We start from the raw sequence: 21,732 nt of genomic DNA on the forward strand, positions 1-21,732 counted from the left end.
GATTACAATACTCACAATTAAGTTACCGTGCGTCAATAGCAATAGCTATTACATTGCATAAGGCACTGTCCCACATGGAGGTGAAGGAGGGTAACTACGTGAGAATGCTGTTTATCGATTACAGCTCAGCATTCAATACCATAGTGCCCTCCACCCTAATCTCCAAACTGGAGGCCTAGGGTGTGAACGCCACCCTCTGCAGTTTCTAACGGGAAGACCTCAGGTGGTAAAGGTGAGCAAATAACATCTCATCTTGCCTGACCGTCAACAAAGGTGCCGCCCCCCCCCCCCCCCAGCCAAGGATGTGTGCTTCGCCCCCTCCTGTACTCCATCTACTCTATCGACTGTGCAGCCAGGTACAGCTCCAACGCCGTCATCAAACTCGCCGACGACACGGCAGCCGTGAGCCTGCTCACCAACAACGACACCACGCTTTCCGTGGATGAGGTGACGGCACTCTCGACGCGGTGTCTGGGGAACAACCTTGAGCTCAATGTCGGCAAAAGTAAGGAGCTGATTCTGGACTTCAGGAAGAGGGGTAAGCAACCCGCCACTAACCATCAACGGGGCCTCAGTGGAGCGGGGCAACAGCTTCAGGTTCCTCGGAGTTCACATTTCAGAGGACCTGAAACGGCCCCGTCACGTGGATACACCGGTGAAGAAGTCCCAGCAGCGCCTTTAAAACCTCACAAGGCTGAGGAAATGTGGCATGCCCGCACCTCTTCTCGGGAACTTGTATAGGTGCACCACTGAGAGCAATCGTGACTGGCTGCATCACCGCCTGCAACGGTAACTGCACCGAACGGGACCTGCAGAGGCTTCAGAGGGTGACGTGGTCCGCCCAGCGGGTCACAGGCGGCGTGCTGCCCACCCTGAGAGACCTACACACCAAGAGGTGCATCGCGAAGGACCAGGAGATCATCGCCAAATTCCAGCCAGCCGGGCCATGGCCTATTCATCAGGAAACAATCCAAGAGGAAGCCCGGCCACATCAGCATTGCGGCTACCACCAAACGCCTCAGGGGGGACAGCTCTTCTATCCCCAGGCCGTCTGGATGCCGAGCTGAGCAGTGCCCCGTGCAATATTTGCCCAAGCCCCACCAACCCAGATTTTGCTCCACCCCTACCCCCATTCACACCCCCCCCCCCAACCACCAACTGCACTAGGCATTAACCAAACAAGAACATTTTGCATAACAAGATAATTTATAAAGCTCACCCGCAGGGGATCCGATTTCTGCGATGCACATGTCACTTTTATAATCTGCACAGCAATTGTACTTCGTTTTGAATACATTTTTAAAATATTTAAAAATATTGTTGTTTCTGTTTACATTGTTGTTAAATTGCACAAGCTGAGAGAGGGACACGGGAACAAATAATCTCACTGCCACGTACCTCATGTATGCATGGGTATGTGATTAATAAAGGTGACTTGACTTGCTTTCACGCGCATGTCAGTTAGCAAACAAGCCTGGCAATTTTCAGGAACAAACACCACCAACAGTAGCATGACCACATTTTACGCTGCGTGTATTTTTTGGAAATGTAATTTTTTTTTCACTTGTAACGTTGTTTTTTGGCATTTATGCTTAATTGTTGTAATATTTTTTTGAACTTATTATTTTACATGTTTTACTTATTTATCTGTTGATTCGCCACCCCCCCCGCCCCCCGTGTCCGACTGGGCCCCTCTATGCGACGCTGCCACCTACCCACCCTCACCCCCCATAGTTGCGCCCCTAGACCCACCGACCCTCGCTGTCCAGCGCTGTGGTTACCGGGCGTTGCGTAGCCACCGGTGACCAATGCAGTTCCAGGGGGATTCAAACGCGGCATCTCGCCCGATGTGCTCGGAGAGGCTCGGAGCGCTACATTTTGCTTTACGGAAGGCTCATTGCCAGCGTTGGTGGTGACGCAGGTGGGGAGCGGCGGCGCAGCGGTTAGCGCGCTGCGCTTCGAAGCCAGCAGAAACCCGAAGTTTGATTCCCGCTCACGGCCAAAACTGGTGACGGTCATCTTAACTAGTCCTGGGCCTCCCCTCGATCGGCTCGGCCTCAAATGAGGAACCTAGTGAGGTGTGTAAACGTCGCCACTGGGGAGACAAAGGCGGCCGGGCGTGATGCTAGCCATCCACCTCCTCGTGTGCCCTGCCGACCTTTATAGATCGTGCTACTTGCTAACAGCACTTGCCCCAATGTCTTTTGTGATACCATTATGATAATCCGCATGAAAACGGAGGCGAAGGCCTCAAAAATCAGATGGCGAGTGATGATTAGAGCGCACGGAAGGGACGTGGCAGTGAGGCGAGGCGTCATTACAAACGAACACGTCCAACAACACAGAGGCGCTGCTCACTAGACTCAGGAAGGCACTGCGCTCCCCCACCCTGCTGTGCATTGCATGTCCACGGCGACATGGCTGGAGGTTTGCTTCCAGAAGCGAGCATGGCCACGCACAAATGACAGCTCGCCGAAGTGGCTCATCGTCGTGGGGCAAACATTCACAGCAGCCAAATACTCGTAAAGGCGCGTCGCTTCTGAGCGTGGACCCGGAGAAAAATCCACGCGGCCACAGCGGAGGGGGCACGCGAACTCCAAGTATACAGGCGTCAAAGTCGGGATCGAACCCAACGACCTCCCGCATACCAGGCGAGGTAGTTAACATCTCGCCACCGCTTCGCCCCGTTTGCGATGCGGCCGTCCCAGCATCGGCGACCGGGGTTTCGTTCTCATTAGGACTCATCGGCACAGCACAGGCATTTGATATCACTGCTGTCCTATGCCCCCCGGGAGCACACGTATGGAGGAGGGGGGGGGAGGAGGGGCTCATCTCAGCACCGCGGGTCCCCACGCGCACACAACCTGCACGCTGCGGCTCCACGCAACCACCCGCGCCGCGTGGCACTGCAGCGGACAGAGTGCAGAGCTGAACGCTCCGCGTCGCATTGCCGCCGCAGTGAGCGGTGCGCGCCTCTCTGTACGCTGGGCACGGTTACAAAAAGAAAACACGAGAGCATTAGCATCACGGTGTTTTGCATACGACACGTTTTTGGTTACATGGTTGAGGCGCGCGCGTGTTTTGGCTGGGACATGCTAAAGGACCCCCCCCCCCACAACCAACCACCCCGGGTTTAACTTCCACCCCTGCGCTTTCACGAAACGCGACCGCAGTCCCGTGTAGGCGCGACTGGAGGACCGCAACAGCGCCGCGTTGCCCTCGTTCACCGTTTCAAAAGGGGGTAATGGTGCAGGACCCTGCAATTTCCTTCTCACTCCACTGCTGGTAGAAACGGCCGCCTCCACTGGCACGCGCGATCCAGTGGAGACCCCCCTGACCCCCCCCCCCCCCGCCCTATAGAAGGTCACTTGGCCGACTCTTCCACGACGTTGAACTCCTTTCACGTCGTGCGTAGCCAGCCGTGCTAATCGTCTTGGAAGAGGTGGAACCACATTTTACCCCACCACACTCGTGCCCACACTGCTGGGGAGATAGAGGTGGGGGGTGGGGGTGGTGGATTTCACACATTTGCCAATCCTTACAACTGGCACGCAGAGGAAGAATGAACCCCAAGTCCAGTGCGCTAACCATCACACCACGGCGAGATTACATTCCATTGCGTAGATTAGAATGATGTAGCATGCACCGTAATATATTTAAATAAATAAAAGCTCTTTCAATGTTTACAATCACTTTCAGTTTTTAAAATCGTGAAAATTATGGTGCCGGTAGCTTTCCACGAATGAGACAGAGGCAATGCACACACAGAGGCCACAACACATAGCCTAGAGTCGAGGCATTATACTGCAGCGGGCTGTTACGTCTGGGGTTACATCAACGTGATATATGATCTTTAGGAAAAAAAGAAATAGTTACTCTGAACAAAAAAAATAATTTTAGATTTCAATCATTCCTTTCATTCAAAATTGTTTTGTTTTAATCAATGTTAAATATCGTACTACTCGTCGAAAGTAGACCGCGCTTTCATAAGTAACTGTTGACACAACGTGGGTCTGGTTCCCCTTGGCACGCACGCAGCCACGTTACAAGCCGCGCTCGCTTGCGCCACGTTCTACAAAAGCGACGTGCAGCACGCCGAGCAGCGCCGCGTTACGGTGACGATGGCCAACACCTCGTCGCGTCCGGGTAACATCCTCGTCGTGTCCGGGTAACACCTCGTTGCGTGGGCAACATCTCGTCGCGTCCGGGCCCAGGGTGAAATCGGCTGCGGTGGAAACGACTCGTCGGTGACATTACTGTTGTTACATTGTATTTTATAGCTTTATTTTGGTGATTTCGAAAACACGTGGTCAAGCCATGTTTCTTGCGGAAGTGCGGAGTTGGCCTGATAACCTGAATCTAAATAGTCTTATGGTTGTTATTGTTTGACTTGCATCACGCTGGGATTTTTGCACACAGCTTTGTAATACGGTGGGTTGTTTGTTTTTTTGTGGAAGATTTTGCTGGTTTATCCCAGGATGTTTCTGTTGCGCGTCGTCGCTTTAAGATGTTTCTCTGTTCACATTTAGTTTTGTTTTGTTGCGGTTGCACCCGACTCTGGAGCCGCGTGGCTCACAGGGCTCTATACCTAATCAATGAAACTTGAAAAACTTGAAACTTTAAAACGGCGCGGGAAGGGTGCGCAGAGGCGAGGACGTAAAAATGCCGCCGCACATTTCCACGCGATGAGCCACACCTCGTCGAGGTATCATTTGTTGTGTCCAGGGTTGCTTATGAAAAATATGCTTACAGCCAAGTGGGCTTTATCTGCTCAAATAAACGTAGGTGTATATATGTATGGTTCTAGTGATTTGCTTATCGTTTCTCATTCCTTTGCACTCCTATCGTGTTTACGTTCTGTTTGTTCTTGTGACTTTCCGACCCGCCCCTACTGGACTACAGCGACAGAGAGCTTTAGAGCTCAACGGATTCCTCCAGTATAAATAAAGGTTCCGATTGCTGGCAAATTGCGTAAGATGGCAGATGGGACGCAGTGTGCGAGAGGGCGAAAGGTTTGCAGGGAAGGAAAGCCCCGCAGGCGGACAAAAGACGGCACGGCTCAAGACGAACAGCAGCAGGAATAAATACGGAGCGCCGCGCAGGGAGGGGAGCATGGTTAGAGAAGGAATGCCCTGGCGAAGACGTTGGGGATGATGAGGGGAGGAAATAGATGGAGAGAGAAGGCACGGGCAGAAGTGAGGAGCTCCACGGAGGAGCTGAGGCAGGGAGAGAGGAGGGATTCAGAGTGGGGGTGGCCACACAGAAGCCACGTGATTTACGGGAGGCTTGAGCCGATATAGAGAGACGTAAGCCAGCGCCAGCATATTAACCCTTTCCCGTTCCGATGACATACGTGTACGTACGTGTACGTCATCAGTTTAACTTCTGATTCTGTTCTGATCACGTATGAGTACATAGGAAGAACAAATAAAATAACTTCATCGGTACTGAGGCTCTCACGGCAATGCAGGAGGGCGTGTGGCACAGTTTAGTGCCAGCTATCATAGAGTGCAGTCGTGTCGCGACAGTTCTTTGCGGTAATATCTCTTTAAAAACAACAGCACTACGCCTCTCTAAATACAATTCACGCTGAACCGCTTGCGCATTCCGAGATTCAGAGATGAACGGGACACCCACCCTTCAACTTGCAGACGTCTTGGAACGGCAAAGGGTTAAAGAGTATTCCTTCTCTATGCGATGGGTGGCATAGTTCAATGAGAGAGAGTCCAATTGGTCCTACGTATGAATTCTTTGAACAAAATTACGAGACATTTACTAACACAGGAATGGAAACAAGCTCAATTATGGAATGATGCTTCAATCATTTCATGCATTCATTCAGAAAAAATAAAACGAATGTTAAATACCATTGGACCCTGCTCTGCAGGGCTATGAAAAGGCATTTGATTCAGTCGCGATGAAAGCGGTCACTAAAGCCGTCACAACGAAACGCCTAAAGAATACGAAAATAGAAATGATCAATAATTTACAAAGACGGAAGAGCTACACGAGAACTAGAAAAAAAACAGAAGCGGAGCTATGCAAGCAGCTGCGTAGGCTTTTTGCGACCATTATTTTGTATGCTCATTTGTTAGGGGGTTAGAGGGCGTTAATGTATTCCCAGCAACCGCCTGAAGATGCCGGTTGTTGTGATCGTGAGCGAGATGTCGTTAACTCAAATTGTAAATGTCGTGGGTTTGCTCTCCAACACAGAACCAGTACCGCTGAAGTAGTAACTAATTGGTACGTTTTGTTGACGTGACAAACCTTTCGATTGGCTGTCGGGCGGAGGTGGGTGTACGACACATTTACATTTACTGCGATCTCATCCACGAAACCTGATCATGAATCGCACAATCAGCTTCACACACTCTCCCCAATGCTATTCACAGTGGCATTAGACGCACTCCAAAAACTAAATTGTAGTAGAAAGAGGCATAAATATGAACGGTCATTATAAAGACCAATGAGGACGGGGGAAAAAACCCATCATAAAACGATTGGAGAACGTAACCAAGGAGGGAACAACACTGGGCTTGGGTTAACCCTTTCCCATTGCGATGACGAACATGTACGTCATCGCAATGGGAAAGGGTATGTCATCAGATTTCTTTCTGATTCCGTTCCGATGACGTATGCGTACATTATTGGAATAGGAAGAAAACTAAAGTTAAATAACAAGGCCATGCGGGAGGGGGGGGGAGCATCTGGCAGTTTGGCGCAAGCTGTCGTAGAGTGCGGTCCTATTGCTACAGTTCTCTGCGGTAACAATGTCTTTAAAAACAGCGGCGCTACTACGCCTCTCTCAATAAAATGATCGCCACGCCACTTGCGCGTTCCGAGATTGAGCGGTGAACGGGACACCCGCCCTGCAACTTGCAGACGTCTCGAAACGGGAAAGGGTTTAAGATTATTGATCAAAACAAGTGCAGTGGCGTACGATTTAGTTCGCGAGCAGTTGTGGCATCGGGACCCAAATGGTGAAATAACGAAAGGAGGACAAGCGACAGCAGGGAGGCTTCGCTTTAGAGGATGAGCTTGGTATAGTCAGGCAGACCTCGGCACACCGTTTCTCAAAACGCGCCATTCCTGGGGAAGCAAGCGCTAATCGAATCAGCGCTTAGAGGGATCACTGTACCCCAGTGTCCATATGGGGGATGCGTTCCCCGACAGCATTATTCCATTCGTACGACCAATATATGAGAGCTTCGGTGGGGTATCGGTAACAGCGCTAACAACAACGCAGATGGTAAACGTTCTTTCACAAGAATGTATTGTGACATCGGTAAGTATTACGCACTGTACTCACGAGTGCATTCCAGTGTACTCCTGCTACAAGGCAGCGGTGGGAGACGAGATTGGAGGAACTGCTGCACTCCCAATCCGGGCCATTCTCTAGGAGGCGGCTTCAGGGCCTCCGTGATCTCAGCGATGCCCGCGCCAGTCTACATTTCTGTGGCGAGGTTTCTTTTAGGTGGAGACTGAGACTATATCCTGATCTCGTGAGTTCTCGCCCGGCTAACACTGGAAAACCCTATCTACGTGACTTTACCGAAAGACCCAAAGAATATCAATTCCTGCAGTCACGAAAGCTTTCAGTCAAAATACGTTTTTGTTTATGTAATCGTGACGACAAATCGTGATAATCGAATTGCGGGAGGCAGAGGACTGGTTGGCTCAGAGCCATACGTCGCTCTCATAGGCTGAGAGAATGAAGGGGGCAATCTTCATTTGAAGCTTGACTATCCTGTTGTATACCCTTTGCCCGTGGACGACCGCTTGTGTTGCGATCGAAACGTCGTGATTTGTTTCATTTTATTTCTAACTATGTGACTTCACCGAAAGAACCAAAGAGTTGAGTCATGAAGGGGGTGGGCTATGTTTCCTCGGCATCCGCTGCTGCTGCTGCTCGTAAGCGCCTTATAGACATTTTGCTTTTCTTCATTTTGTTAAAAAAAAACTAAATAAATTTATCCAGGACAAACGAGCACAAATAACAAATCGGCGGTCAACGGGGGTCGCGCTGAGTGGCATGTCACTGGCATGTCAATGGCATGTCACTGGCATGTCACTGACATCGTCAGGGCTACCGCCTGCTGTGGCACACTGATCGGAACGATGGACACCCGGCAAAACAGAATGAAAGACGGGAAAAAAACACGCACAGCACCGCCTGTTCCCCGATTACAAGGCTGTGCTACGTCTGGCCTGTGACACGCTACATGCTGTTTCTCCCTCCTTTAGATGTTCCCACTGTACTCTGGGTTCTTGAGAGGAGGAGGGGGGGGCGGTGTTCACTCTACCGGGGGTGCAGTTATTGTGTTTTACTTGCGATTTTTTTGTTTGCGAATCGAGTTGAATTTTTGCAGGCTGGTGAATTGGCCCACTGGCACCGCCGCACAATGGAGGGTTCACTCTCTTACAAATCGTGCCGTGGGGGCTTGTTTATATTTCCATTTTTTCTGGCTTTTCCGTTATGCTTTGCCAACGAGACTACGGAAATTAGGGGCATCTGAGGCAGGAAGCAAACGGTGGACTTCGTGCACACTGGCTCATCGTCGAGCAGGTTGTATACTCGGTCACCCAGCCACATAAAAGTGGTGGAAATCACACATTGCGATGTATGTTCAACTTCTTTCGCACCGTACGTTGACAACCGCGCTAGTCAGAAGTGCGGGGGACGGGACAAACTAAACACAAAAAGCAGTTCTAAAGAAAAGTATTTCCAATCCAGATGATTTAAAAGTGCATAGCCTCAGTAGCTTCCTATTATCGGGAGAGCGTTTCAGACGGCCGGGGAAGCGCATCCGGAAGCGTGCGATGCAGCGACCGTCTTTGTGCGATGCTCTTCATGAAGACAACCACCAGATATTGGGAGTTCCGCTCACGTGATGGACATCGACGGGACAAGTCACAAGGCTGAGGGATGGCGTCGATACGAGGGGGGGGGGGGTCCTTCATCAACCCGCACCGACCAGCGTGAAGTATGGTCAAACAACACCCCACGACCCACACAGCGTACGGAGGCCCTCGTCCAGCAGTGGATTGATAAAGGCCGCTGCAAACGATACTTGCTTTGTAGTGTGATTGTGAAGAAAAAGCCACATGATAAGAAGGGTCTGCTACGATTGGCCACTCGTGATCTTCGACACAAACCTCCGTTTTTCTCGCCGCAGAAAATTAACTCTTCGAAGGCATGAAACAGGCGAGGAACAAAAAAACACGGGCAAGTTTAACATATCACTTTAACTTATTTCAACATAGAAGTAAAAAAAGAAACTAAAACGACCCTCAAAGGTGTAAAAATATCACCAGGTGTACCACCACACTCCTTACGACAGACACGTAGTGTGCAACAATGGCAATTTGGTTAGGGGCCGTCCATAAATGACGTCACGCGATTTTAGACGATTTGACCCCCTCCCTAGTCACACGGCGTCACAAAAAGTCAGACCCCCTCTCAAATACGACGTCACAAAGCTGTGCCCCCCCCCCCCAAAAAAAATATATAAAACATGCTTCAAATCGCTTTAAACTATTGTCATTGTAGTGCGTATTTAATGTGACGCTGCACTCTGATGTTGTAGGAGAAAACATTCATTAAAAAGTCTACTTAATAAAGCAGAACGTGTTGTCTATATTTATTTAAAGTTGCGCATTTTGATGTGACGTCACATTTCTCAAACCCCGCCCCCCCCCCTCGTCACACATCGTCATAAATGTCTGACCCCCCCCTCACTAAGTGCGTGACGTCATTTACGGACGACCCCTTATAAAAAAATGATGAAAGCATTCCGCGCCGTTTAGGTGTTGCGGCCGTGCTGGCTGCGTGTAGCCCGTCGACGTCACTGCCGTGTCACACGCGCTCCATCCTCACGCTCGGTGGCTCGAGTCTGGTACAGCACAACGCAGTTTGTTTTCAGAAGCGGCCTGGCCGCTGCAAATGATCGCCCAAGTTGATTTTGAATTTGGAGGGGGGAAAGGAAAAACCCGGAGGAGCCCGGAGAAAAATCCACGCGGCCACGGGGAGAGACGCGCAAACTCCAAATATAGGGGCATCGTCAAGAGTCAGGATCGAACCCACGACCTCCTGTATACCAGGCGAGGTAGTTCACATCTCGCCACCGCGGTGCCCCGTTTGCATACGGTAACCGGAGACCAGTTTCGTCCTCATTAGGACTCATCGGTACAGCGCAGGCACACCCCAGGCCCCGGCAGCCGCGGGTGCGACCCGCGTGTGGTTTTTCAGGGTTGGGCTGCGTGTTGGGACGCATCTTCAATCGATTCGTTCAACTCCTGAAGGTGGCCCTGCAGCGCCGCGTGGCGAGAGCTTCGAATAAGGATTGCTCAACACTCGGCCCCAACAACCCGGAGCAACGCACTCGGAGCGCGCGCGGATTTCTATTGGCACCACGGGGGCAAACACTCGCCGATTCAGGCTGACAACAGCAATAATAATAATGTATACTTCCAGAGCGATGATTCACTCCGATAATTGAAGGGAGGCCGGGAGAATTGTGGGAGCGACGACAAGGGGAGCTTAATGTGGCCAGGACTGCGGTAGAGTTGACAGCCTGTCGGGCCACGCCCCTAAACATGCACCTCCGGTAGCCCTGTTGCCAGACACGGGAGCACAGGGGGGGGGGGGGGGTGAGCCCCGTTGTTACACGACCCGAGGTTAAGCATAGCTCCCCTTTCCCACATGGTCACATCCAAGCCAGTGCTGGGCCCTCTCGCGGTAACGGGGTGGGGGATCTCCACTGGCTGTTTGCTGTGCCGAGCCTGAACCAAACCGTGAGATCCTCCGGTCTCACAAGTTATCTAAACGTGGCTCGGGGGGGGGGGGGCAAGCAGGGCCAGGGGCAGCGGACAAGTCAAACCTAGTGTCACGTAAACGTGCCTCAACTCGTTCACCGCACGAGACGTCGGCGGCTCGGTTCGGCTCAGCCCGGATTCCGCGGTGGAAAAAAAGACGAGCTGGTGCCTCCCGAGCCGCCCCCGGGCCCAGCTCGGCACAGGCCCCCGGCGCAGTTTGGTTGAGCGGTAGAAAATACATCGTCGGGAGACGTCTGAATATGTTACCGTGAAGGCTTCGGCGAGTAGCGTGTCCCTGTGAACGCTTCCGCGTGTGTGCGCCAGGAGGCTTAGCTTAGTTACGCGTCTTAGCTGAGCAGCACTGCGAAGCACATCAGTTTACTGGTAAACAAGGTAAAAGCTTAACTATTTAGAACATTCGAGGGGGGGGGGGGGGGTGAGGTTAAGTAGTGGCATTTCGAAGAACGCTGAATTAAAAAATAGCTTTTCAAAACTATGGGTGGGTATAAAATGGCTTACAAACACATGGGTCGTAACAAAAATTGGAAATCTCGCCTGGAAATATAAAAGTTTTGCCGACACACAGGAGCCCGTTAAACGAGACGACCAAACGGTATGGGGCGCACAAGCTTTGTTTGGTTTCTGCAAATCGAGGAAGCGGCCGCGTGTTTGACGTGGCGGCGGTGACGCCGAGACTGGTGGTGCCGTGGTCATAACGCACCCCCCCCCCCCCCCCCCATTTGAGAATGCACCCCACTGTGTGTTCCTGGGTAGTAAATGCTATTTCCCAATTGCTTATGCCTCAAAGGTACAGAAGATGGCTGTTATTCCCCACAAACTTTGCTTTTGTGACCAGGACAGTGATGTTTTTTTTAATTTATTTACCTATTTTCAATGAGCAAGCGTGAGCATTTGTGTCATTCATTCACACAAAGTGCTGGTCGCAAAAGCAAAGTTTGTGGGGAATAATAGCCATTGTCTATACTTGAGGCATAAGCAGTAAGAAAATAACACTTACTACCCAGGGACAAAAATCGTGTTACAAAGTATATAACGCACCCCAATTGAGAATGCTATTCATTTAAGAACGCACCCCAATTGAGAACGCACCCCATTTGAGAGCTCCCCCTTTAAAAATGCACCCCATTTGATAATGCACCCCGATTTGATAATGCGCCCCATTTGAGAGCACCCCATTTGAGAATGCACTCCCATTTGATAACGCACCCCCATTTGATAATGCTCTCCATTTGATAAAGCACCCCATTTAAGAATGTACCCCCATTTGAGAACGCACCCACATTTGAACGGTGGATGAAATCTCTAAGAAAACTTTATCACAAAACTGCAACATTGTTGATTTGAAACTGTCTGCACCAAGAGGGGAATGTGTATGCTCACGTAACCTGGCACGCCGATGATTTTGAACTAAAAAGCATAAAAATAAAATAAATATGATTGCTAGTTAAACATAGTGTTTCTTAATCTGTATTGTAGGAGGTATGTGAGAAAGTTAAGCCTTCCCCACCCCACCCTATGTAAGTCGCACGATTTTCCTGTACAGAAACAGCCAAACTAAGGCACCTTAAAGCACGTCCTTGTGAGCCTTGTTACGGCCAAATACAGCTGAAATTGGCCAACAAGAGCCTAGCCCAGCCAAACTACACGCACGGAGCACGCCTAGACGTAGGCTCAGCGTGCCGAGGACAAACTGAGCCCAAGTCATCCCGGGTTTAAACCCAACGTGCCTCACGGCGGTCAGTGGATTCTTGGCCTGCCCCAAGTCAGACGGACGCAACGTCGCGAAGGGAAGGCAACACAGCTCGGCCTCACGTGGAGCTGAGCACAATCCAGCGCGGCGCTTGGGTTATGAGGTTGTCGCGTGCGTTTCTCTGTGGAGGGCAGTGCGGGGCGGGAGATGGCGGGGGTTGGGGGTCACGTGGAATGGCTAGGGGTAGCGCCGGATGGGCAGGGGTCGTGCTGGAGGGCCAGGGGTCGTGCTGGACGGCCAGGGGTCACGCCGGACGGCCAGGGGTCACTCCGGACGGCCAGGGATCGTGCGAGATGGCCAGGGGTCGTGCTGGACGGCCAGAGATCGCGCGGGATGGCCAGGGGTCACTCCGGACGGCCAGGGGTCACGCGCTCGTGTCCACATCGGCCATGAACTCGGCCCAGACGGGGCAGTGTCGTGATGCCGCCCCCCCCCACTCCCAACCGTCGGGGATCCAGCTGCTGCAGAGGCCCTCGCGCACGGCGCACGCACGGCCTGGCACGGGCACGCACGCACGCACGCACGCACGCAGAGACAGTGGATAAACACACGGACACACACGGAGAGACACGCACGTGCGGGTAAACACGCGGGCACGCACGCAGATACACGGATGTGCGGGTAAATCCACGGGCACCCACGCAGAGACACATACTCGCAGGAAAACACATGGGCACGCACGTAGAGACACGCACGCACGGGTATACACGGGCATGCACGCAGAGACACGGACGCGGGTACACGTGCCTGCGTGCGCGCATAAAAGGCACGCGAGGCTACAGAGACGCACACAAGCCGACGACAAGGCCGGTCACGTGGCCCGGCTGTGAGCAGGTTAAACATTTGTTGCGGGCCACCCTGGTTAATGCTGCACGTGTATTAATGATACCATACGCGCCATGTTCTAAGAAGAGTGGGCCACTGTGTCCCCACGTCACAGTCCAATTTTGCTTAATTCGAAAAATTAACAAAATCAAAACACACATAGCAATCGTCGCCCCTGGGTAAATAAACTTAAAATAACACAAAGCCAGACACACAAACACAGCGCCGAAAATACACACACAGACACACAACAACAGCTGCCATTCGCCAATAAGTGGCGGGGGACGTCTCCATGGCACCTTGTGCCAGGTTATGTGCACTGAGGCCACGTGAAGTGTCGAAGGCTCGCTGGCAAGAGGTCACGGGACAGAGCCAGGTGCAATGGGTTGACTCGCTGAAATGACTGGCAGACACAAAGAACAAAAATCCCCCGCACAGCCTTAAGAGACTGTTGGGGCAAGTATTGTTAGCAAGCACTTATGAAGGATGGCACAGCAACACCATGCCTGGCTGCCTTTGTCTCCCCGGTGGTGATGTTTACACACCACACCAGGTACTCATTTGAGGCCAAATCAACCGAGGGGAGGCCCAGGGCCAGTTTAAATTAATCGTCACTGCAATTTGCCGTGAGCGTGAATGGAACGCGGGCGGCCGAGTTCACGCGTACAAATGGCCAGGCCACACCGTGCCGCGGGTGTTTGCGCGCACCGGTGAAGATGCGCTGGATCGCCGGGTTGATCCAGATGTTGTCGACGCAGCCTCCCGCGCCGAGCTCCGTGGCCTCGCCGGGCGGGAGGCAGTGGCGGAAGCCGGCGTCGCGCAGAGCGTCGAACGCCGCGTCCTCGGGGGAGCAGGAGAAGCCGCCCATCAGCAGCACCGCGCGCTCCTCTTGACGACACAACGCGAGCGTAGGAGGACAAAGGCGCACACGCGCTTGGACGGCGCACTCGGCAAAGGAAAGTGTCTCCGCGCCACTGCTCCCACCCGCATTGCGAGCGCCGTGAGTGGTGATCAACCCCGAACATTGAATCCAGCCTCTCGTAGGCGCTGGCAACACTACGCTTACCAAGCCAGCGAGTAAACCTCGCACTCCCGATGAGCCTCACCTTTGATGTGCTCGTCCAGCGCCCTGAGGCACTGCTCCACGAGGGCGCGCCGCACCGACGGGTCCTCGGCGGGGGCCGCGTCCGCCGTGGCCGCTCGACGCGTGTGCACGTTGAGCAGGATGAACTCAAACCCGCCGGCCTGCGCGCAACGCCAAACGCGTTCACACACCAGCAGCGGCACCGCTCGAAAATTCAGCATTTTTATTTTACCAGGTAAGAAGGCCCCACACTGAGCTATGATATGGCTCCTTTTCAGAAGCGCCCTGGTTATCAACAAAGTGGCTTATCGCGTGGAAATTTATCGCAGCAGCCAAATACTCTCAACGCACGTTGATTCTAAACGTGAGGGAGGGGGGAAACGGGAGGACTCGGAGGAAAAATCCACGTGACCACGGGGAGAGAGAGACACGCGAACTCCAAATATACAGCAGGCGTCCTGTATACCAGGCGCGGTAGTTAACATCTCCTAGCCACCCTGCCTCTCTCCTCTACTGCAAAAACCTCAGCAGGGCCCTCCTGTTGAAGGGTTCTGAGACTCGGCGAGGCTTTGCTGGGCGCACACCAGTGAAGTAAACACCGCAACCGCTGCGAGTCGGCCAGACGGCAGGACAGCGATGGATTCTTCAATCCATCTGTGCAGAGGTTTGAGTTGCCCACCGCTTGTATGCCTGCGTGAATTTTCTCCAGTTACTTGAGATCTCGCGAATGAAATTGGGCCAAATATCCCAACGCAGAACCTGCCTGAAAATGACCACGCCGCTTAGCCACAATACAAGCATCCTCAATGTTTTTGCCCAAGAATGGTAATGAAACACATTTATATTTCAATACGCTGTGTATGTACCGGTACGGCTTCTATATATATTTTTTCGTGTTTAGTTTGCTGTCGTTCCTCCGCACCTAAATTGGCACGGGTGGCTACGTGCTGTGCGAAAGAAGTTCAACGTACATAAATACAACATGCTTAGCATGTTAAGAGAGCGTGTACCTGGGCGTAAGCGGACATGCAAAGCGCGCGTGCGCGCGTGCGCATTCATGTACGCACGCTCACATTGCTCTCTGTGGAGTCGAGCCACCGGATTGCACAGTGGCTCCCTCAACGGACCGGCCCACCAGCTGGCTTGGAGCCGAAGCAGACCCTCTTGCTCGTGCTCTTTGTTACGGCTACAGGGAACGCACGCCCTGGCCCACGGCAGAGCCGCACGACGCACGGTTACCGTGAAGTGGCCCAGGAAAGGGGAGATGTGGGCGTCGTGCCCGAGCGCGTCACGGTGCCGGAGGTGCAGCGAGGAGGCTGCGAGCAGCTCGATGCCCGTGTCCGTGTCCCACAGGAAGCCCAGGCGACCCTGCTCACAACCGATCCCATCCTGGGAAGGGGGCAAGAGCCACCATCACCGCCACCATCGCCACCATCGCCGCCACAATCAAAAGAAAAAGACAAAGACTCCCCCCCCCGTATAGCCTATAAACAGTACCGGAGAGACAAAGGCAGCCAAACGTGGCACTCACTCGTGCACCGTGCTGGCCTTACCAGGGTCTTCGCGGATGTCGCTTGCCCCAACGACCAGTAAAAAGCTAAGCGGGGGATCTTTGCCTTTGTGGGTGTACTCATACCTGTCCGGGGAGTTTTTGCGGAGGCTCGGACAGCACGCCCCGCCACGAACCGCGGAGAAGGGGCTCCCAGCCGCTCACTTGCGGCGTGATGGGCTCATTCATCTCCATGCAGATCTGTGTGGATAGTCGCACACACACACACACACATCAAATACAAATCCTTAACCGACTGTTGGGGTAAGTGCTGTCAGCGCGCACCAATGAAGGCCGGCACAGCACACTGGGGGGTGGGTGGCTATCAGTAGCGATGTTTACACATCGCACCAGGTATTAGTTTGAGGCCGAGTCGAATTAGGGGAAGCCCAGGACCGATTCAGATAATCGTCACCGGTGTTGGCCGTGAGCAGGAATCGAACCCGAGTCGCCGGAGTTCATAGGGCAGCACACTAACTGTTGCACTACTGCTCCCCCCACACACACACACATCACGCACATGTGTGTGTGTGCGCATTCACACACCAGTCCTGTTCTTAGCCTTGCCAAGCTGCGGGGGCCTCGCGTAACCACAAACCGTAACCTCGCGTTTTCTTAAACCCGTGGCGGCGCACCCCCCTGCCTTGCATCTCCCCTGCTCACACGAACTATGGAAGGGCGCTCATCTCCGCTGGGGAATAATGGGATGGCTCTGATCCAGTGGTGTTAATTATATTCCTGTAGCAGAGCCAGCGTATCCCTAAGCACCGCGGACTTACTCGCAAATGGTCCTCATTTTACTGACCCCGAAGAGAAGATGGGTTGGATGAACTGGGATCTGAACTTACCCTGTGGAATGCCCATTTATCACGCTTTGGCGAGCACTGGGAGTGAACGGAATCTGCCGCACCAGCCTTACCTTTTCCAAGGATGCTCTGTCCATGACATCCTGAACAGCCAAGAGTTTGATCCTAAAGATGGGGAAAGGAATATTGATTTGTGCGGTGAATGACACCATGGCTATCGTATGTTCAAGATTCCTTGTTGTCAGGCAGTCAATCCCCACAATTAAATTCATTTTCCAGATTTTTTTGTTATCACTTTTTAGATAATCATTGTTAGATTCAACGATCACTTCCAAAAGCCATGGAAGTGACCATCAGATCCAGGTTCATGTTGTGTAACAATTGAAAGTGCCAACCCATTGCGTCGAAAATATAGTTTTTTAAAACCCGTAACATCCCCTTCGTCAGCCCACTGCTGGATGAAGGCCTCGGCCATGCTTGTGTAGCTCATGGGGCTTGCTTGACCACGCTATTCAGGGTGCAAAACCGATGGTTAATTGTTTATTCTGATATTAAACCCTGAATATCCGAGCTGTGTTTGGAGCATATCTCGTCTTGGGCTTTCGCCACGCACTACTGCGGGCGCCTTCCCCAGTTGATAACGGACACAAGAGGCTGCGAACACTCACACGGTGGATTCAAAACCGTCATGCCAAGGCGTTCGGATGTCGCGAGTTGACAGATACACGCGGTGAGGGGGGGGGGGGTAGAGTGTGGGGGGGAGGGGGCAGCACCCACCCGTTCTCCAGCAGCGTCATGCCGATCACCTCCCTGACCCCGGGGTTCTCCGCCTTCTCCGCCGTGCACCTCGTGAGGTCCCACGTGCCCAGCCGCACCGAGGGTCGGCCCTCCGCTCCGTCCGCGCCGGGCAGGCACGGCGACGGAGGCCGCCCCACCCGGCCCGACCCGGTCGCCGCCCCCGCCGCCGCCGCCGCCGCCACCCCCGCCGCCGCGCCCGCCGCCCCGTCCGCGACTCCGTTGGGGCCCTGCGGCACGTTGGCGTAGAGAGACGCCGGCCGGGGCCCGTTGCTGCGCGCACCATCGGGCTTGCCGTTGCTCTCGTTCGGGACGGCGCCGCCGTCGGGCGGGGCCCGCGTTTGGGCCCCCGGGGCGGACGTTGTCGCCGCCGCCGCCGTCGCCGCCGTGTGCTCGGCCGCGTCGGGGCCCAGGGGCCCCACGCAGATCTCGGGCTGGATGTGCTGGAGTTTGGCGGCGCCGATGCCGCTGACCAGCGCGAGGTCTTCCACCTGGGGCACGGGGAGACAAACGAAGGCCGAGTGAAGCTGGCGGTCCCGTTTGGGGAGGAACGCTTAGGCCCCCACTGAGTAGGACGTCTGGAGGGAAGGGGAGCGGTGCAGGACATGGAGGGGGGAGGCTATGAAGTTCGTGGGGGCACGACGCAGTCCGGCTTGGCGCGGTTCTCATAGCAACAAGACTTTGGGCCATTCACAAACTGTTGTGGATTCTGGGTTCAAATCTGAGGCCGTACACTCACTACGCTCATTTAAATTCTGGATTGTCAAGCCTGGCTGGTGCGTGCATGCGCACCCCCCCTCCCCCCCCCCCACAGCGTCAAGCCGACGTCACGCCGACGTCACGCCTCCCCTCTCTACCCACCCTCCCGTGCAAATGCAAGCGATACCCTATCATACTATTATATCACTCTATGTCATACTTTATCATACTATAATATCATACTGATGATATCGTACTGATGACATCATAATTTATCATCGTATGATATCATACTATATTCAGAATTATAATCTTTATTTAAGACTGGATTAATCTGATGAGCTATTAAACAAAGATTTCGCTGGAGGGAGGGAGGCGTCTTAAAGATCCGCCGGCAGCGCGTCTATACAAAAATAACCCCATAATATCACATTTGATTTCACTAAATGATGCACATTTCCAGCTCTGAGCATGAAAATTAAACATTAACCTAGCACATAACCTTACAGTAGGGCGCAAAGGAGAGTGCAGCACCCCTAGCGTTGGCAAGAGGGTGTTCAAGACACGTCACACGTAATTTTGCGACGAATAATTTTAAACGCCTTTTGGCATCCTCTGGTCTAACACCGTTTGAGACGAGGCTCAAAAGAAAGCTGCCTATGGTGTGGACCAATCAGTTTCAAGGACAATGCAGATATTTTCAGAGTTATGTTTTTTGTTTGCATTCTGACCACAAGCATTGTGGTTAATTCAGACATGATTCCTTGCAAAAGGTTTCAGTTTGGTGTCTTAACATCTTAACATCATATTTTGGTACTGGCAAAGGAGGTCCCATGATGATTGATGATTTTATACCTGGGGCAACGGATGCTTTTCACATAATTAGGATCGGTGCTCGTGTCCGGCGTGTGTTCTCCATGTTTCACATCGCGGTTGATGAGCACAGGCCACAAAATCTAAATCGGAACATTTATTTATACTGGAGGAATCCGATGAGCTTTAAAGCTCTTTAAGACACGGATGTCCAGTAGGTGTCCAAAACCACAAATCCCACCGATGTCCAACGTCCCAAAACCGCTGAGCGCTCCGTGAAACAAGGGCTCGATTAAACGTTGTGGGGCTACACCACAGATTTCACGCCTTTCTCAAGCTGGGCAAAGTTACAAAAAATGTTGGGGGGGGGGGGTAAAAAGAAAAAAACCGGCCACGACGGTGGTGTATGTGTGTGTAACCACGACAGCGAGGCGCCAATTCACCCAGCTAGGCCAATGACCTCATCCGGCCGTGTCGGCAGTTTTCCTCTCCTCTCTTGCCGCATCGGCGAGGCAGCGACGGAAGCGGGGGTGGGGGGGGCAAGCCGCGGCACGACGCCGTGCACATTAGCGGCCAATTGCTCGGCAGCGAACACACACACTCACCTCACTCCCGGACGCCAATCAATAACGGGCTTCAGGCTTTAAGTGAATTCAAACAAAGCTGAGGCGAAGGTAAGGCGTAACGATTGAAGAATATCCTTGAAATAGGTGATGTGTGTGTGTGTGCGCGCATCCATCACGTTTAGTTTAGTGATTAGCGCACTGCGCTATGAACCCGGCGGCCCGAGTTCGATTCCCACGCACGGCCAACGCCAGTGACGATTATCTGAACCGGTCCTGGGCCTCTCCAAGGTCGACTCAGCCTCAAATGAGTACCTGGTGCAGTGTGCAAACATGGCCACAAGGAAGACAAAGGCGACCGGATGTGGTGCTGGCCCACCCACCCCTTCATGCGCCGTGTCGGACTTCATCGGTGCTGACAACACTTTCCCCAACAGTCTATTAAGGCGATAACGGGGGACTTTTGTCTTTGTCTATCACGTTTATATCTTTCTCAAAAACCCCCAGGCAAACAATCACCATAATCCATTCTCGATCAAGAGCTGGGCCGCGAACGACCATTTCCACACAACGGAGAAGGTGGGCCACAGCGACGGACAGGCGGGCAGGCGAGAGGCACGGTCCAAGTGGAGACGGAGCGACGGCAGTGGAGGGACGCGCGACAAACACGAGAGGCCGACTCGCAATCGGAAGATCGTCGAGTCAGAATCCTGGGTCGGGGGTTGGCTCGTCAAGACACGTCCGTCATTAATGCTGCCCCCCCCCCCCCCCCAAAGGAGAATATACACAAGAGGAGACATTTGGGGCAATGGCCCTTTACTCAGCATAGCAAAGGCCATCGCCCACAACCTCAGTGATCTCGTCAAAGAATATAAACCACCACGTGAACTGCAGTTATCGTCGCAGCAACGGCTTTTGGCCGGCCATCTAACAGAGAAAATCACCGCATCGTGCGATTTTCAGATGTGCTTCTGTCGCCGTCTGGAACGCTCCTCCTTCCTACATTAGGAAGCCGCCACTGGAGCTTTGCACTTTTAAATCATCTACATTGCAAAAACTCATTTCTATATAAAACTCTTTATGTTTAGTTTGCTGTCCTTCCCCTGCACCTCCGAATAGCACGATGGTCTGCGTACGATGCGAAAAGAAGTGCAGCAACATACCTACATACAAACATCACCGATTACAAACGATTTCCTCTCTCGGGAAGTGCTATTGACGAGCGTGAGCTTTCGGTTGTCGTGTGCGCGCCTGAGCAGAGCTGACAATGTAGAACGCACGCACCCAAAACCAAAAACATTTTGTGCACGGTGGTGCCCCACCCCCCCCCCAAACAAACACTGTCCAGAATCAAAACCCGCTTATAGCTTCGGAGGTCTCACAGGATCGGGGGACATTCCAGATGAGTTTGGGCACCACGGAGGCAAGACGTTAATTACCTCGCTTGGTATACAGGAGGTCATGGGTTCAATCCTGACCCTGACGACTGTATATTGCATGTTCTCTCCATGGTCGAGTGGCTTTTTCTTCAGGTCCTCTGGTTTTTCCCCACCACATTTAAAATCAACGTGCGTTTAGAGTATTTGGCTGCTATACATTTCCACATGATGATAAGCCGCTTCGTTGAGCTATCATTTGCTGCTAGGTAGCCGCTGAAAAAGAGCTACAACTAACTCAGAGGGCCTGACCTGGTCAAATCGTTCAGTTGAGATTTCGTCATAGGCTGCTGGGACATGCAAATACAAAAATACAGAACGAAAAGCAGCAGAGTGTTGTGTGGTTGTTATGGCGTGTGGGTGGATCATCTGTCAGTCAACTCACTCAGTCAAACCCATAACACCTCTGGGTCTGTCCCTTAACCTATCAGCAGCGATTTCTTCCTCACTTCACGCAATGGCCTAATCGTGCACCTCGCCTGTCGCAAGCACTGTGGTGACATCACCGGCCACACAGTGGCGAATGGCAGCTCTTGTTGTTGTTGTTGTAGGGCGAGTCAGGGCGGGGGGGGGGCA

General features: G+C 52.8%; 1 protein-coding gene across 4 annotated transcripts in view; it reads right to left on the reverse strand.

The window, feature by feature from the left end:
- Positions 1 to 1,187: 1,187 nt before the first annotated feature.
- Positions 1,188 to 21,732, reverse strand: part of LOC116954218 (endonuclease/exonuclease/phosphatase family domain-containing protein 1-like) — a 44,008-nt gene continuing 23,463 nt past the window's right edge. For 3 of the 4 annotated variants that reach the window (XM_032974764.2, XM_076052173.1, XM_032974765.2), the window contains 7 exons: positions 17,628 to 18,136; positions 16,964 to 17,015; positions 16,132 to 16,245; positions 15,735 to 15,884; positions 14,518 to 14,656; positions 14,120 to 14,299; positions 1,188 to 13,081 (listed from right to left, as the gene is read on the reverse strand). In XM_032974764.2, the coding sequence (XP_032830655.2) occupies positions 12,951 to 13,081; positions 14,120 to 14,299; positions 14,518 to 14,656; positions 15,735 to 15,884; positions 16,132 to 16,245; positions 16,964 to 17,015; positions 17,628 to 18,136 (1,275 nt within the window). In that variant the 3' untranslated portion in view covers positions 1,188 to 12,950. Of the gene's footprint in view, positions 13,082 to 14,119; positions 14,300 to 14,517; positions 14,657 to 15,734; positions 15,885 to 16,131; positions 16,246 to 16,963; positions 17,016 to 17,627; positions 18,137 to 20,239; positions 21,728 to 21,732 lie in introns of those variants that run through there. The other variant, XM_076052174.1, reaches the window with a different exon arrangement.

Source organism: Petromyzon marinus, chromosome 54, assembly GCF_048934315.1.
Source record: "Petromyzon marinus isolate PM22_M1 ecotype Great Lakes invasive population chromosome 54, UKy_Petmar_22M1.pri1.0, whole genome shotgun sequence".
Taxonomy (NCBI): Eukaryota; Metazoa; Chordata; class Hyperoartia; order Petromyzontiformes; family Petromyzontidae; genus Petromyzon; species Petromyzon marinus.